Genomic DNA, 18,322 nt, shown 5'->3' on the forward strand with positions numbered 1-18,322 from the left:
AAAAAAGCTTAGATATATCTAAGAAACAAAAAGCATAGAGACAGTCTAAGAGTCTTAAGTATTTCTTTTTTACTACTTTACATCATAAAAAGCTTTGAAATGTCTTATGCCCTTGACTCAATTACATTAAAAAGTATCTCAATTATAAGAATTCTTTCATTAAAAAGTATCATTAATGAGAAATGTAGGCAAGAGAAAAGAACCACAGAAAATTCAGCAAGTAATATCAAGTTACACTTGCTTAAGGCAAGAGTTTGACCCACTTCCATGGGTGAACACTCCTTGGTTTCTAAACTTATACATTCTGAAATAATTTCGTAAGCAAACTGTTTGCATCAAACCTGATTCATTAATTAATCTGCAACTGGAGTATTAATGATTGCTGAAGCAAACCCTAAAACTTAACTTGGCACATATAAAAAGATGATTTATCCATTTTATATTGAGGTATCTTTGAGGAGTGATTTTAAATGATGATGATAATTAAATAGTGGTCATGACTAACCAGGACAACAAAGTATCATTGACAGACAAGAAAGAAGCAGTTGTCATAACTTTGGGATAAGTGGAAATGGATTATATCTGTGTAGTGTGAAATCACAGAGGCTCAGGGGCCAGCAGGTGGCATGGTGGTTGGGCGTTGGACTCCCTTGGTTGGCTACGGTCTGAATCCTGGGCCTGGGGACTTGAAGATCACACAGGGCACGTGTGCATGTATGCCCCAAATCCTAAAAGGGCAGTAGAAGAAAAGGGTTTGCGGCATGGCCATCCTCCATGGGGTGATCTCTCACTTTCCTTCTGTCTCTGTCTCTCTCTGATGAGTGCACACATACTCCCTAGAGCAAAAACATTAAAAAAAAAAAAAGAGGTTCAGGAAAACTTGGCAAAAGGATCTCCCTATTGGCTTTTATGTACGGCTGTGTTTGAGGCTCAACTGGAGAATGAATTATCTGTGCTCCTCCATCTAAAAGTAGTGCTTCCAATTATTGGAAGATCTTTGTATTACATTGACTTTCTCTTCCTTTACGTCATCAGAAAAGGGAAGAAGTTTCAGAAAGCAGGTCTAAACTCTCACTCCAGATAAGCATTTCACAGTTAACAACAGTTACCTCAAAAACAGAGGTATGAGAGCAAGTGAAAATCTGGTTTCAGTGTTACACTAGAACATGAACATTTCTCTACAGCAACTTTGCAGCAACTGACAGTCTTGAGAAAGCTTTTAGCGACATTTTCCAATCCCAGGGATCTGATCTGAGCAAAGTTGGCCAATGAAGTTGGTCAGGAATAAAGGGAGATTACTCAGGACAGACCAAGTCTTAAACTTATTTTAACGGCCCATAGTAGGCATGACAACAGCAGGTGAAGAAAGAGTAGCATCTTCTTCTTTCCACTGAGAAGTGATGGTCTTTAGTTGAGTGTAGAACTGGATGCCCTAAAAAGAACAAAGAAAAAAAGAGCATATATTTCTGAGATGTTTTTTTGTTTTTTTTTTTTTTTTTTCCCATGCAGCCAGTCTGTGTCTCTCTTGATTGGAGAATTTAATCCATTAACATTCAATATTATCATCGATATTTCCAGATTTATCCTTATCTTTAAGTTGACCCTTGTTGTGGTTGTCTTTTATTCCCTTATTTCTGTCTGTTCATTCTTTAGTCTTCCTGGAACAGGACTCTCTTCAGATTTTCTTGAAGAGCTGGTGTGGTGTTGGCAAATCTTTTCAGGTTTTGTTAGTCTGTCTGAGATTTTAACCTTTTTTTCCCATATGAAGAATAATCTTGCTGGATATAATAATCTTGTTTGAAATTGTTTCTCTCTTAATAGTTTCAATATATCTTCCCATTCTTTCCTTTCTTGCATTGTTTCCATTGCAAGGTCCTGTGTTAGCCTGATGGTATGACCTTTGTAAGTCACTTGACATTTCTCTGTTGCCAATTTTAGTATCTTGTCTTTATCTTGGGCTTGGCTGGTCTGGGGAGGATCTTCTTGGGTTGATTCTATTTGGGATCCTTTGTATTTCTTGAGTCTGGATGTTTGAATGCTTCTCTAGACTTGGAAAGTTTTCTTCTAGGATCATGGAATAGAGTTTCCATGCTCTTATTAGCTTCTTCACCTTCTGGGATACTAATTATTTGGAATTTTTGACATTTAATGGAATCTAATATTTTTTGTGTATATCCTCATTTTTTTTTTAACTTTCTCTATCTTTAATGTGTTCCCCCCTCAGGTCAGAGGTTTAATTTTCTACATCTGAGATTAGATCTTCAGCATCATCTAATCAGCTTTTAATACTTTCGAGAGAGTTTTTGATTTCCTGTTTTACAGACTTTAATAGTTCCAGCTGATTTTTTTCTAGTGTCCATTTCTTCTTTCAGTTTGAGGAAGGACTCCCTCATCTCCTGGAGTTGATTTTCTCTTTTCCATGCCAACTCAGAGTTTTGTCTATATTCTGCAACTTCTAGCCATGGGGTATTATATTCACTTTTGAATTTTATTAATTTTATTTATTTATATTTTTTGGAGAGGTTTTTGCTATAGGGTGTGTGCACTTGCCAGACAGAGAGGGACAGAGAGACAAAAAGCGAGAAATTACCCCTTACAGGGGATGTCCATGCCACAATCCAGTCTCCTCCATTCTCCTCTCGGGATCTTGGGCATGCACACACACACGCACCTGGCATGAGTTTTTTAAGCCACCGGGTCCGGGACTCAACCCCTATTTCTGGGAGTTTTATGATTCTTTTAGTTACCTTTTGAAGGAGCTTCTGTGAATTGCTGAGGAATAGGCATGACCAAACTCCAATATATTGTTATGAGATAATCTGCTTAAAACATTAGCATAATATAGTAAATGGTCAAATGTTAGCCATCATAATTATGCTGAATTATGATGCTGAATTATGTCTAAGCCTAGAACACCTATTATACGTGGAAAAACTGAATGATGTCATTTGTTAAACTTGCAGATCATTCTGCTCCTAGAGTTGAAATCTTGTGCCCCAAAGTCAACAGACTTGGTTGCAGTCCTGCCTCTAGTCCTTGCTGCAGTTTAACCCGGAGCCTTTTCTGTATGACCCAACACCCACCTCACAGCAATGCTGTGAGGAGAAAATGAAATGAAATACAAAAATATCCTAGCAGAGTAACTGCTGTTTAGCATTTGCTAGTTTTTCTCTCCTCATGAAGAAAAAGGAATAAAGGATTGAGATATATATTAGGCCATTTCTGATAACTGGCAGTGATAATGAGCTTTACATTGAATAGGCAAACCCAAAATAATCTTACAAATCTAAAATGCCTGATATTATACAAATCCACTTTTAAATTACTTATAGCATGAAAAGTGTCAGCACATTTTTAGATTTATATATACACAGTTTATTTTATAGGAGTGGGCTTAAGCAAAAGAGAATACATTTTGCAGATCTAACACCTAGAAAACTACTAGCAAGCTTGATTAAAATGCTCTTCTAGAATTATTTGACAGACACCTCAGCCATTTTAATATATTAAATATAAATATACAGATTATTTGCTTTCAACATAAAGATATATTATGTAAAAATGATCCTTTCATGTGTTCTTTCCAGAATGCAAAATAGCAATTTAATAACAAAGGAAGGATTTAAGACTTCACACTGAGGCCAGTCTTTTCCTCTAAAAAGCCTCACTCACCAGGATAACTTACAAAAATTAAGCCAAGAGGGACCAGCAGTTGGCATAATGGCTATGTTGCTGGACTCTCATGTAGTTGACCATAGTTCGAGTTCTGGACCTGGTGGCTTAAACTCACTGAGCGCCTGTGTATGTGTGTATGCCCAAGATCCCAAGAGAGTGGAGGAGAAGGGATTGCAGTGTGGCCATCAGCCCAGGGGGTGATTTCTCGCTTTCAGTCTCTCTGTCTCTGTCTTTCTGGTGAGTACACATGCCCTATAGGAAAAACCTCTCCAAAAAAATATATAAATAAATAAAAAATAATTAAGCCAAGGCTAGGGGGAGGGGAAAAATGATTTTAAACATTAGTTTTACTATTATCCTTAAAAGAAATTCTTGTTACCAGTATCAAATTAGTCACTTTTGCAAAAGCTGTGACCATGGTACGTACTCGGTAGCCTCCAATAACCAAGGTGTGATTTCTCAAGTATTTGGCTGTATTGTCAGGGTTGCTATGCAGTCCCATTGTTAATTTTTATTAACCTATAAAAGGGGAAAACTGTGTATAATTTATTATGATTTTTTTTAAAGAATTATTTTATTTAAATTTATTTATTATTATTTTCCAGTTTGATCAGAGAGGGACAGAGAGAGAGGAAAAGTGAGAAAGCAAGCCACCAGGTCTGGGATTTGAACGATGGTCTGCCATGTGGGAGTCTAGCACCTTTAGTTACCATGCCACCTGCTGACCCCTATTATTATTTTTAAAGTTTGTTTATTTCATGAAGGAGGAAGACAGGCAGTCCCAATGGTTTTTAGGCTGTAATCCACTGCATCTCAGCCAGCACAGATCACAGTGATGGGTGTGCATGTATCTGTGCCTAGGGAGGTCCCGAGATATGAACCCAGGACCTTTCCTATGTGGATCTAATTGTATTACTGCTACACTAACACTTGGCCCTGAAAATATGAAATTTATTAATGAAGGTTCCAAAATGGCCACATTGCTGTGGGACCATAATAATTCCAGTGTGATTAGGGCTTCTTGCCAAGTCATGATTTAAGAGCCCTACATGACTTGCCCCCTGCCTCTCTCTCTAACCTGCTCGTCTCCTTCCCCCACCCCTCAGCTTTGCTGTAGGGCATGTGTGCTCACCAGAGAGAGCAAGAAATCGCCCCACAGGGGATGGTCATACTGTAATCCCTTCATCTCTGTCTCCTTGGGATCTTGGGCACACATGGACATTGCACCCAATGTGATTTTTCAAGTTGACAGGTCTGGGACTCCAACCATACAGTCATGTGGGATCCAGTGCCTTAACCTCCACGCTAGCTGTTGGTCCCTCTTTTCCCATTTCTATCCATTCACTATGATCCAGGCCATTCTGCTCTCTGAATATGCCTTGCCTATTCCTACGTTAGGGGATAAGCACCTACTAATGGTGGTTATAGTAATAATTTAGCCCTCACAACCTATGACACGTATAAGTACTATTAAGTCTTTTTACAGATGGAGAAACTTAAGACATAAAGAGGGTGTCTCCCAGGTCACAGCTAATAACTGGCCGAACTGGGATTTGAACCCAGGCAATCTCGTTCCAGATCTGCTTTATTTCTCTTGTTTAGTGCTGTGTTCATAGTGCCTAGAATCGTGCTTGGTACAAAGAAGAGCTCAACAGACTTTTTTGTAAATGACAGAAATATGTGCAATGGGAGCAAATGAGGCCTAGCTCCTACCACTGAAAGATGGGTGGTGGCAGTCGGGGTGACTTTCTGGAGGAGTCTGTTTCTTCTAAAGATTTATTTAATTTGAGACCACCAGATAGTGTAATGGTTACATCAGTGGACTCTCATGTAATTGACCCTAGTTCGAGTCCCAGACCTGGCTGCTTAAACTTATGTCAGGCGCTTGTGTGTGCATGCTCAAAATGCTAAGAGGAGAATAGAGGAGAAGGGACTGCAGTGTGGCCATCCTCCCTGGGAAAGGGGGTGGTTTCTCTCTTTCTCTGTCAGTCTCTGTCTCTCTGGTGAGCACAAGCACCCTATAGCAAAAATCTCTCTAAAAAAAGAAAAAAAAAAGATTTATTTATTGATCCTTGTTTATTATTTTTATATTTGCTACAGGGCACATGTGTCACCGGAGAGAGAGTAAGAGAGAAAGCAAGCCACCAGGTCTGGGATGCAAACCATGGTCAGCCATGTGGGAGTCCAGTGCCTTAACCACCACACCACCTGCTAGCCCTGGAAGAGTCCATTCTTTTTTTTTTTTTTTTTTTTTTTTTGAGGCTTTATAGGGCGCGTGCGCTTGCCAGACAGAGAGAGAGACATAGAGACAGAAAGCGAGAAATCACCCCCCCAGCGGGGATGGTCACGTCGCAATCCCTTCTCCTCCATTCTCCTCTTGGGATGTTGGGCCCGCACACACACGTGCCCGGCGTGAGTTTTAAGCCACTGGGTCCGGGACGCGAACTACGGTCGACTACATGGGAGTCCAGCGACATAGCAATTACGCTAACTGCTGGTTCCCGAGGAGTCCATTCTTTAAATGGAGATATGACAGGTGATTTGGAATTAGAAAAACTGGGTGAGACAAGGGAAGAGGGACACAGGCAGAAGAAATGGCAAATTCAGAGACTTGGACTTCACCATGCTCTTTCCTCTAAACTTTGTTGCCTTGAGCTATTCAGGAAGAAGAAGCTTTGGCAAAATTTTGTTAACTTCTCAATCTTTTGTAGGGGACCTTCTGAGAAGCACGCTGAACATATGACTCCACAGCATTTGCTGGCAATCCCTTCCTTGTAGAATCCTTGCTCCTGAATATGTTCAAGAAAGTTTCTTAAAGGAAGAAAAAATTATTTTACTTGAAAGTTACCTGTTTGCCATAGAAATTGGTGTCTCCCCTGAAGGAAGATCGAGAGCCAGTGAATGAGAACATTGGCAAAGGCACTGGAATGGGGACATTCACTCCCACCTACAGCAGAAAAAAAATCCACGTCAAACACTAAGCAACGGACTCAAACAACAGAACTCTCCTTTGAGAAGCACAAAGGCATTAGAAACTAGTTTTAAATACCCACTTTCCCCTCCATGAACTTTATTCCTAAGGAAGTAATGTGGCATTGTGGTAGGTTAGAGGGACAATCCTTAAACAAGCTACAGTGGCTGATCAGAGTTTACTGTCTCCTCTTAGGAAACAGCAATTGGCTGTTAGAATCTCATAAAGATTCCGTTCACACACCTGTCCGACGTCCACCAGGTGGGAATATTTCCGAGCGGTGGCTCCGTTGGTGGTGAAGATGGCAGTTCCGTTTCCATATGGGTTATCATTTACAATCTTGATGGCTTCATCCAATGTCTCTGTCTCCAGAACCACAAGAACTGGACCAAAAATCTCCTCTTTGTAACAGGTCATATTTGGCTGCCAGGAGTGATGCATCCAAAGAAGTTAGGTTTTGGATTCTGGGTATTTTATTCATCCATTATTTATTTGTCCATCATTTATATGGACAGCTTTTATAACAGCAATCAGTTTTCACCTTAAACCACCTATTAAACAAGTTCTCTCTGTGTTACTTCTTCCAAGCTAACTGCATAAACAACTGAAAATCCCCAGTAACTACAACAGTCCTGTAAGTACTGCATTTCAGTTCATGACCCATAGCTTCCTTTTTAATATCTGCAAAACTTGTTTTTTACATTTGTTATATTCCTAAAACTACATATATAAAATACACTCAGAGAATATTTCTGTTTCCAGGAACCCTGTGCTAAGTTTTTTTTTCTTTTTTTTTTTGAGAGGTTTTTGCTATAGGGTGCGTGTGCTGGCCAGACAGAGAGAGACAGAGAGATAGAAAGCGAGAAATCACCCCCCAGGGGGGATGGCCACGCCGCAATCCCTTCTCCTCCATTCTCCTCTTGGGGATCTTGGGTACGCACGCACAAGCGCCTGGCGTGAGTTTTAAGCCACCGGGTCCCGGACGCGAACTGCGGTCAACTACGTAGGAGTCCAGTGACATAGCCATTGAGTATTCCTACAAATGTGGTCATTCACATCTTCATTTATAAATTAGAGGGATGAGATTCCATAGCCTCTAGGGCGCCTTCAACTCCCATAATCATAAAATAACAAGATTAGTTTACCTTGACATTTGAGATGATGGTTGGTCCAACAAAATTGCCATTTTCATAGCCTTTGACTTTAATTTTTCGCCCATCAAGAAGGATGGAAGCCCCCTCCTTTGTTCCACTATCGATCAGATTACAGACTCGTTCTTTGGCCTGGGGGCTGATCAGAGGGCCAAGATCAGCTCCGGGCTGGTCTCCTGTAAAACAACATAGAAGTAAGGCTTCCATTAACATAAATTATGAGTACTAACAAATGAATAGTGCAATATAAAGAGAGGCCATGGCAATGGACATGATTGCTCCCACTGGCCAAGTCTCAACAGTGGAGCTTTAGTGCCACAGATGTAATGTGTAAAGAACCCAGGAGCCCTGATGGCCATGCAGTAGTAACACATGACACTGTGAGGCTGACCTCCATTGGAGGGTTCCTGGTTCACTTCTGGAGAACCTCCCTGAGCACGCACGGTGCCAGTATACCCTGATCTGGGGCTGGCCAAAGCTGGGGGTGGATCATAGTGTTAGGATTCTGCTGAGGATGCTATCTCTCTCTTGCTCATGGAAGAAATAAACTAAATATTAAAAAAAAAAAAAAAATTTACTCATTATTTAATTTGGTAAGAGAAGGAGAGAAAGAGCAAGCTGCCAGGTCCAAGACTTGAACCATGGTCAACCATGTCTAAGACCAGCACCTTAACCACCATGCCACCCACTGGCCCCACAATACATTTTTCCTAAAAAGCTAGCCGGGTGCCTGACTACCTGCATTGACTCTTAGGTTTTTGGCACGCTCCACCAGCTCTGGCAGCCACTTCTTAGCATCTCCCACAAGGATTGCTGTCGAAAGAGCCATGCAGCGCTGACCAGCAGCTCCAAATGCTGCTCCAACCAGCTGGTTCAGGGTATTTTCCTTGTTGGCATCTGGCATGACTACTCCGTGATTCTTGGCTCCCTAAAGAAATATAGAAAGTCTTTCTTAAGCCGAGTAAATTAAGCTATGAAATTAAAGAACTTAAAGATTTTTTCCTTTTTAAAAAAAATTTGCTAGAGGTAGGACCAGCAGATGGCATAATGGTTTCATCACTCGACCCCTACATAGTCAACCACAGTTCAGGTCCCGGACTCTGTGGCTTAAAACTCACGTTAGGCGTGTGTGCACACATGCCCAAGATCCCAGGAGGAAATGGAGGAGAAGGAATTGTGCTGTGGTCATTCCCCTGGGGGGTGATTTCTGCTTTTTGTCTGTCTCTCTTTTTCTGTTGTGCACATGTGCCCGATAGCAAAAATCTCTCTTAAAATTTTTGCTAGAGGGCACATGAGCTTACCAGAGAGTTTTGGGGTGGTAAGAAAGCACCTGTTGAGACTAACAGTTGGTGTAATGGCTATGTCGCTGGACTCCCATGACTGCGGTTCAAGTCCTGGACCTGGTGGCTTAAACTCATGCTGTGCATGTGTGCATGTGTGTCCAAGATACTCAGAGGATAATGGAGGAGAAGGGATTGTGGCGTGGTCATCCCCCCTTGGCGGTGATTTCTCGCTTTCTGTCTGTCTTTCTAGCGAGCGCATGCGCACTATAGCAAAAATCTCTCAAAAAAAAAAAAAAAAAAACACAAGTATCCTATAACAAAAATATCTAAAAAAAAAAAAAAAAAAAGCAAGCACCTCTCATGGGAATGGTCATGTCATAATCCCTCCTCCTCCATCTCTCCTTTTCAGATTTTGGTACCGTGCACATATGCCTGCTATATATATATATATTTTTTTTTTTTGAGACGTTTTTGCTATAGGGCCCGATATGATAAATATGATCAATCATCCCCCCGGGGGATGGCCACACCACAATCCCTTCTCCTCCATTCTTTCAGGGTTTTGTGCACACATGCACATGGTGTGAGTATTTTTTTTAAAAGAATTATTTAACTTCATTTATTATTTTAACTTGACCAGGGAGGAACAGAGCAGAAGAGTTGAGAGCAAGAGAAAGAGAGCAGAAAGTGGTACGAAGGATAAAACAGGTCCAGAATCAGATTTTGGCCATTACTGCAAGTCACCAGGGTCCAGGCCTTAACTGTGGTCAGCCATGTGGGCGTCCAGCACTCTTAACTACCACGCCACCTGCTGACCCAAATGCCTGCTGTGAGTTTTAAGTCACTGGCGTCAGGGACTTGAACTGCGGTCAACTACAGGAGAGTTCAGCAACATAACCATTCCGCCATCTGCTGGTCCCTTGATATGTAATTTCTAGGAAGAGGTTACCTAAATGCACTTGCTTCTAGATACATAATTTCCTATACTTCTTTTCCAAGTAGGATGACATTAAGGTCATTTCCACATGTTGTGTTTCCAGATACAATTACAGTTGAGTACATGGATAGGGACCATGTCTGCTACTCAATTTTATCCCATGGGCCAGCCTGTGATGGTATAGGTAAGGTGGCTAGATTCCACATGGCCTTTTGCAGTTTGAGTCCTTAACTTGGTGGCTTGAGAATGATGTGTGTGTGTGTGCACGCGCTCGTACGCGAGCCCAAAATCCAGAGAGAATGGAGAAGAAGGGATTGTGGTTTGGACATTCCCCTGGGAGTGAGTTTTTACTTTCTTTCTTCTTCCTTTCTCCCTGTGTCTCTCTAGCAAGAGTATGTGCCCTGTAACAAAAATGGAAAAAAAAAAATAATAAAAGAACCCATTACACAAAATGTTGAACAGATGAACAGAGAATAAATAGGTAGAAAACGGAAGATTATAAGTCATGGCCCAAACACATTCAGCCATGAAAAATAAGTGGGCTTGGGCAGGCCCTATCATGCAGAGGTTAAGCCCTCTGGATAGGGAGCCAGATCCCATACGGCCAACCGTGGTTTGATTCTTAGCCCTGGTGGCTTAAAAAATACACCAATGCACGCACACATGAGTCCCAAATCCTGACACAATAGAGAAGGGCAGGAGGAAGGATTGTGGTGTCACACCCCCTTGGCAGAGTTCTTTCTCGCAAGTGCACACAGTTTAGCAATTTTAAAAACAAAAAGTGGCCACGTTATGCAGTGGCCTTGTTATGAACAGTTTCTAAACCTGTGCATAGGTGGCTATCCTTTGCATAACAGCAGCTGAAAGAGGAGAGGTGAGAAACACACAATAGGTCTTTACACTGAGTATCAAAAAGCTGCTAAGTATTTGGTAGAAAACTCGTGCAACCAAGTAAACCACACGTATTATGCCAGTGTTCTAAATAGCCTGGACACTCTGGGAAGAGCATATCTTTGACATTAGTTGTTAGGATACGTCGGAAAAGAAGGACAGATAAAGTGCTAGAGGCATGGTATGAAGGATAAAACAGGTCCAGAATCAGATTTTGGCCATTACTGCAAAAGCCTTAAGAATTTGAATAACCGGGTGCGTGTGTGTGCGTGCCCAAGATCTGGAGAGGAGAATGGAGAAGAAGGGATTATGGTGTGGCCTTTCTGTCTCTCTGTCTCTCTGTCTTTCTGGTGAGCGCACAGGCCCTATAGCAAAAACCTCTCAAAAAAAAAAAAAGGATCTGAGTAACAACCTTAGGGAGGAATGGCATCCTTTGTCACCAAGATTAGCTGTATATTGTAACAGTTGATTAACACAACTTAAGATAAAACTCCTTACAAAGGTCCTGGTTAAAGAGAAGACATTCACAATCAGATAGAAATGAAGAAATACTGGCATTAGACTGGAATGAATAGCCCCTCTGCTGAAGGGCTGTTCTTAAGTAATTTTACGACCCCTAACAAAGTTTGGGGAAGAAAGGAATAAGAAGTCACCATGTTGGCTTGAACCCTCTTGCCATGTCTTGATCCTCTTTCAAAGATGTACTCTCCTGCCTGGTTGGATCCCACAAAGCTGATTGCTTTGATGTCCGGATGATCACAAATAAAATTCACAGCTTTAAACAGAAAATAAATAATCACCACAAAGAAATGAATGGCCACAGGATTCCCAACATGACAAATTGCCCCTTTCCCATTGCTATGAGTTAGAAATTGTCATACACTTGTTTTTTCTTTTTCTTTTCTTTTTTTTTTTTTTGAGAGATTTTCACTGTAGGGCGCGTGCGCTCGCCAGACAGACAGAGACATAGAGACAGAAAGCGAGAAATCACCCCCCAGGGGGGATGGTCACGCCGCAATCCCTTCTCCTCCATTCTCCTCTCGGGATCTTGGGCACGCATGCACACGCGCCCGGCGTGAGTTTTAAGCCACCGGGTCTGGGACACGAACCACGGTCGACTACGTGGGAGTCCAGCGACACAGCCATTACGCTAACTGCTGGTTCCCCATACACTTGTTTTTTCTACACTGTATTCCTATTGTGGCGTTATTTCCTTACATGCTTCCTTCACTTACATTCTTTAAAGGATAAATTCTACTTAGGAGCCAGCAGGTAGTGTGGTAGGTAAGCACTGGACTCCCAAATGGCTGACTATACAGTTCGAGTCATGGACCTGGTAGCTTGCTTTCTCACTTTCTCTCTCTCCCTGGCTCTATCTGGTGAGTGAATGTGCTCAATAGCAAATTAAAATAATAATAATAAATGAAATAAAATATATAATACTTTTATTTTTTTAAAGAGGATTTTTGCTATAGGGCATATGTGCTCACTGGAGAGAGAGACAGAAAGTGAGAAATCATCCCCTAGAGGGGTGGCCAATCTTTTTTCCTCCTAGGATTTTGGGCATGCATGCATATGAGCCCAGCATGAATTTCAAGTCTCTGGGTCTGGGACTCGAACTGTAGTCGGCCATGTAGGAATCCAGTGGCTTAACTACTACACCACCTGCTGACCCCCCAAATAAATAATCCTTAAAAAAAAAAGTCAATTTAGTCTCTTTCCTTTTATTATTTTTTTCACTTGCTATTCCACAATTTCCAGGATCTCCATTTCTAACCTGACTGTGAAGGTTACGACTCCTATTTTTCTCCAAAATAAGTCTTTCAACACTCAATTCCCTTTCTGTTTTTTAATTTTGTTTATTATTATTTTTTTGCCATAGGGCACATGCCTTTCTGCATGTTACCTTCATGCTGTCCGTGGATGATGTTCAGTGTACCATCAGGTGCACCAGAGTCCTGCAGCAACTTAGCAAGAAGCATAGTTGCTCCAGGGACTCGCTCGGATGGCTTCATGAGGAAAGTATTTCCACACACCATGGCCATCGGGAACATCCAAAGGGGAATCATGGCGGGAAAATTGAAGGGAGCGATCCCTGCACACACCCCCAGAGGCAGGCGGTAGGAGTAAAGGTCCATGTCTTTGGTGATGGATGGCATAGTCTCTCCCAGCAAGAGAGACGTCACGCTACAGGCATGTTCAACCACCTCTGGAACAAAGAAGTAGTAGTGAGGCCGCCAGCTCTTCACACTGCACACTACTTAGCTTTGTCACACTCTGTTCAGTCTGTTCAGTCCTGAAGAGGAAGTGGCTCGGGGACCTGACAGAGGGAGAAACGCTGACTTATCCCCCCACCCCCCCATGTGAGGGGCTTGTGCAAAATGAGATTCTCTGAATGGGAAAAAGGCATCAAAATGCATCTCTCTACTGGAAGAGCATTTGAATGAAATGAAAATGAAGTAAATTAATCTCATTGATACCTGACAGGTACTACCATTTTTCACAGGTATTAAGAAAGATATCATGGGACAACAAAATCTAAATATATGATGATGCAAGCTCCCATTCTGGGATCTGTGCCTCCCACCTTCCTTCCCAAAAGTCCCCTGAGGGCTCCCAGCTTACGAAGGCCTCGAAATACATCTCCTTCAGCATCAGCTAGGGTCTTCCCTTGTTCCAATGTGATTAATCTGGCGATTTCTTTCTAGAAAGAAAATAGAAACTAATGCAAAGATGTTCCTCCTTTTCATGCTTTGCTAGCTAAGAAAGAGCAAAACAGAGAGAGACACAGTACGAGGGACAGCGCCATGTTCAATGTCTCTCTGTGTTGCACAGCTAGGGAGGGCAGCTGAAAAGGTCTTTGTGGGAGTGACGAGCATCTCATAGGCAACAGTTTAAAAAATGTACCCCTCAGGGAACTAGCAGTTGGCGTATGTCGCTGGACTCCCATGCAGTTGACCGTGGTTCAAGTCCCAGACCCAGTGGCTTAAACTCACACCGGGTGTGTGTGCATGCATGCCCAAGATTCTGAGAGGAGAATGGAGGAGAAGGGACTGCGGTGTGGCCATCCCCCCAGGGGGGTGATTTCTCACTTTTGTTTCTCTGTCTCTCTCTGTTCTCTGTCTCTTTGGTGAGCGCACAAGCCCTATAGCAAAAAACCTCTCAAAAAAAATAAAATGTACCCCTCAGACTTCTTACCAAATTTTCCTTAATAAGTTGTTGATAGCGAAGCAGGACCTGTTGACGACTTAATACTGAAGTGTCTGCCCAGGCTGGAAAAGCACGTTTGCAGGAAGCAACGGCTGCATCCATTTCAGCCTTGGTGGCCTGAGGGACCCGACCAATTACCTCATTGGTGGCCTGATGGGAAAGAGAAGCACATCATACTTTGTCCCTGCACCACATCTCCATTTTCATCTGCTCATAGAGGTGGCACTACGTGCTTTACGACAGATACCCAGGCCCCTACCTTCACATCATGTTCCCAGAATTCTAGACACATCAGTTTAAAATCTCAAAGCATATTTGCTTACCGGGTTGTGGATGTCTATCCATTTGTCACTTTTGGATTCAACAAATTTCCCATCAATGAAGAGCTTTACAGTTGGCTACAAAACAAACAGGAAATGAAACATACAAACAACTTTGTATTAGTTAGTTGCTTTGTCTCTCCCTCTTTCACAAAGAAGAAAGAACTCAAGTTGATAACTGAATTTATTGGTCTCTAGAAATGGTACCCCTAGGAAAGAGACACAATATCCTTGTCTATAGTGTATGTTAGGGTGCGGCAGAGCCTCTCAGTTCTGTGATCTCTGAGAACTGTGAATTCCCTGCTATTCATACAGTGGCACTTCATGAGTAAGTCGCTGTGAAGTTATATTAAAGAGCAGCAGATCTGTGTTAACAAAGATGAGTTATTATGACTTGTTGGTCCAGCTGACTTTCTATCACATTATCATAATCATGTGTCACCTCTATGATCAAATTGATTTTAAAATGTTTCCATCTCTTTATGTTTCCTTCCTGAGCAGTAGATTGCTTTTTCCAAATTTTCAAAGGCCTTTGTGAACCAAAATGGTGAAGAGCTACTGTGAGCCTACTTCTATATGGGATAGATTTTATTTTTTAGATATTTTTTGCTATACAGCGCGTGCACTCGCCAGAAAGACAGAGAGAGACATAGAGATACGAAGCAAGAAATCACTCCCCAGGGGGAAGGCCACGCTGCAATCCCTTCTCCTTTCTCATCTCGGAATCTTGGGCACGCACACACATGCACCCGGCATGAGTTTTAAGCCACTGGGTCTGGGACTCGAACCGCGGTCAATTACGTGGGAGTAATTAACATAGCCATTACGCTAACTGCTGGTCCTTTTTTTTTTCTTTTTTCTTTTCTTTTTTTTTTTTTTATGTGGAATAGATTTTAAGCAGTCCTTATTTATTAGGTTGTAGGTACTGCAAATGACTGATAGACAGATGGTCTGTAAAAACAATCCCAAAGGTTATTAAGAAAAGGGGCCAGGGGATCAGCAGGTGGTATGGTGGTTAAGACACTGGACAGTCCCACATGGACAACCACAGTTTGAGTCCCAGACCTGGTGGCTTGCTTTCTCACTTTCCCTCTCTCTCTGGTCAAATTAAAAATTTAAATAAAGAAATAATTCTTTTTTAAAAAAAGAGACTAGTCTTTTAAAGAAAAGAAAAGAAAAGGGGCCAGCAGAGGGTGTGATGGTTAAGGGTGCTGGACTTCCACATGACTGACCACACGGTTCAAGTTCTGGACCTGGTGGCTTGCTTGCTTTCTCTGTCTGTCTGTCTGTCTGTCTCTCTCTCTCTTCCTCTCTTGCTGTGTCCCTCACTACTCAAATTTTAAAAATTAATAAATAAAGTTAAATAAAATAATTCTTTAAAAGAAAAACTGGGGCCAGCAGGTGGCATGGTGGGTGAGGTGCTGGACTCCCATACAGCCGATTGTGGTTCAAGTCCTGATCCTGGCGGCTTGCTTTCTCAATTTCTCTCTGTAGTCAAATTAAAAATAAATAAATAAATAAAATTAAATAAAGAATAAGTCACACAGAAATAGGAGTTCAAAAACTAAGAAAATGGCCAACTTAATCATAGGGACAGGTCTGGAGTTGAGTATTATATCCCAGAATTTAATCGGGAAAATCAAACCACAGCAGAAGAAGTACATGAGACTGAATTGGTGAAATAAAATTTTATGACTTTTGACTAAAACATTGCTGATTTTCTTCTAGGCTTTGTTGTCTGGTTTTAAAGCTTTGTGTCCTGTCTTAAGATGCCAACAGGTTCATGTACCTACCATTTGAACAGAATCCTAACCTGTTTCCTGGCTTTAAGTTTTAAGCAAAGTTCCTTAGGATTTCTTTGATTTAAGTTAAAACTGCTTTTCTTGAAATTACCAGCTGAACTTGCTATTGAAAGTAGTTAGATTATTTAAGAAATTGTGTGATCAATATAATGTAGGGGAAAAGGAATGGAAGACAACTGTAGACACCAGAGATAGTGTGAGAAGAGGGTAGGAAAGGGCAGAGGGTCAGAAATAGTAGTAAAAAAAAAAATTATATACATACATATATACATATATGTATATGAAACTAGAAATGGAAAATTATTGGCGATAACATGCATAATTAAGCCACTATGCAGTATATTCTGGATGGAAAATCACATTTTGTATGCTGCGACGATGCTTAGGGAATGAATGTAAATTAATTAAGTTAAAAAAAAAAGTTTGAGGAAAAAAATATACTAAAACTTTTTCTTGAAATTAAAAAAAAAAGCATTAAAAATACCTATTTGATGACTGCAGTAAGCTATATAGCCCCAGTTAGGTGCTACTTTATAGTATGTTCATTCTATTCACTGAGGTTTATGCCTAAAGTCAGACTTGTGTTCATGGATATGTATATATCACCTGTGCTCCCTATTCAAAATATTTAGATTAATTAACATCTTTAGTGAATTAATAAAATGTGGGGAGAAAAAGGCATAAAAAGCAACCAGAGATACCAGAGATAGTGTGGGAGGAGGGTGGGAGATGGCAGAGGGTGAGAGATAGGGAATCAAGGATAGGAAAAAAAACTAAAATATACAGGAAATAAGAAATGGAAAATTATTTGTTGACGGGAACACATATGTTGATGTGCTTGATTGAGCCAATATACAGTGTATTCTAGATGGAAAAAACTCAATTTATATGCTGTAATGATGTACAGTGAATGAATGTAAATAAATAAATTTAGAGAAAAAAAGAAAAAAATGTATGTTTTATAAGATGAAGAACTAAAATAATCTAAATAGTTTTTTTTTCTTTTTTTTTTTTTCAGATAGATTTTTGCTACAGAATGCATATGCTCACTAGAGAGAGAGACATAGAGACAGAAAGTGAAAAATTACCCCAAGAGGGGATGGCCATGCCACAATCCCTTCTTCACACTCCTCTTGGGATTTTGGGCATGCACGCACATGAGCACAGTGTGTTTCAAGCCACCAGGTCCAGGATGAGGCCCATGGGTGGCCATATGGGAGTCCAGTGATGTAACCATTATGCCATCTGGTGGTCCAAAAACAATCTAACTGTTGCATGAAGAAATTATTGGTTTATTCAAGTACATGTATTTGATGAAATATTATGCAACCATTAAAAATTGTAATTATAGGATCTAGCAGATCTCTATAGTTCCAGATCCCTATAGATCCCAGAAGAAAACCAAGATAGAGAGGAGAATGGAGGAGAAGGGATTGGGGCATGGCCGTTCCCCACAAGAGGGTGATTTCTTGCTTTAGTCTCTCTGGTGAGCGCATATATCCTATAGCAAAAATCTCTCTCTCTTAAAAAAAATTCTTTACTATAAAGGCCATCTTACAGGGGACCAGCAGGTGGCATGGTGGTTAAAGCAGCTGGACTCCAACATGGCTGACCGTGGTTCAAGTCCTGGACCCAGTGGCTTGAAACTCATGCTGGGTGCATTTGTGTGCATGCCCAAAATCCTGATAGGAGAATAGAGAAGAAGGGATTTCAGCATGGCCATTGCCCCTGGGAGGTGATTTCTAGCTTTCTATCTGTTTGTCTCTCTCTGCCTCAATGGCGAGCATATGCCATCGAGACAGAGAGAGACAGACAGATAGGAAAAAAATCTCTCAAGAGAGAAAAAAAGAAACCATTTTACAGTACTGAAAATGCAACAGACAATAATATTAGAAAAGAAAACTAAAATAGAGGGACCAGAAGGTGGCATGGTAGTTAAGATGCTGGACTTCCTCATGACTGACAGAGGTTTGAGTCCTGGAACTGGCAGCTTGATTTCTCACTTTCCCTCTCTTTCTCTATCTCTCTCTGATGAATTAAAATAATAATAATAATAATAATAATAATAATAAATAAAACTAA

At 41.1% G+C, this 18,322-nt stretch overlaps 2 protein-coding genes across 3 annotated transcripts in view; one reads left to right on the top strand and one right to left on the bottom strand.

Moving 5' to 3' along the window:
* BBOF1 (basal body orientation factor 1) overlaps nucleotides 1-6,528 on the top strand; it is a 41,418-nt gene extending 34,890 nt beyond the window's left edge. The window contains exon 12 of the mRNA XM_006170538.3: nucleotides 6,387-6,528. Within this exon, the coding sequence (XP_006170600.1) occupies nucleotides 6,387-6,398 (12 nt within the window). The 3' untranslated portion in view covers nucleotides 6,399-6,528. The remainder of the gene's footprint in view (nucleotides 1-6,386) is intronic.
* The window catches only part of ALDH6A1 (aldehyde dehydrogenase 6 family member A1), a 27,734-nt gene continuing 9,412 nt past the window's right edge, over nucleotides 1-18,322 (bottom strand). Inside the window, exons 3-12 of one of the 2 annotated variants that reach the window (XM_006170536.3) lie at nucleotides 14,442-14,516; nucleotides 14,107-14,268; nucleotides 13,534-13,612; nucleotides 12,815-13,117; nucleotides 11,562-11,683; nucleotides 8,536-8,725; nucleotides 7,792-7,973; nucleotides 6,890-7,069; nucleotides 6,524-6,622; nucleotides 1-1,432 (exon numbers count right to left, since the gene is read on the bottom strand). In XM_006170536.3, coding sequence (XP_006170598.1) covers nucleotides 1,328-1,432; nucleotides 6,524-6,622; nucleotides 6,890-7,069; nucleotides 7,792-7,973; nucleotides 8,536-8,725; nucleotides 11,562-11,683; nucleotides 12,815-13,117; nucleotides 13,534-13,612; nucleotides 14,107-14,268; nucleotides 14,442-14,516 — 1,497 coding nt within the window. In that variant the 3' untranslated portion in view covers nucleotides 1-1,327. Of the gene's footprint in view, nucleotides 1,433-4,102; nucleotides 4,195-6,523; nucleotides 6,623-6,889; nucleotides 7,070-7,791; nucleotides 7,974-8,535; nucleotides 8,726-11,561; nucleotides 11,684-12,814; nucleotides 13,118-13,533; nucleotides 13,613-14,106; nucleotides 14,269-14,441; nucleotides 14,517-18,322 lie in introns of those variants that run through there. The other variant, XM_006170537.3, reaches the window with a different exon arrangement.

The sequence above is a fragment of the Tupaia chinensis genome, unplaced genomic scaffold (genome assembly GCF_000334495.1).
Source record: "Tupaia chinensis unplaced genomic scaffold, TupChi_1.0 Scaffold148607_1, whole genome shotgun sequence".
NCBI lineage: Eukaryota > Metazoa > Chordata > Mammalia > Scandentia > Tupaiidae > Tupaia > Tupaia belangeri.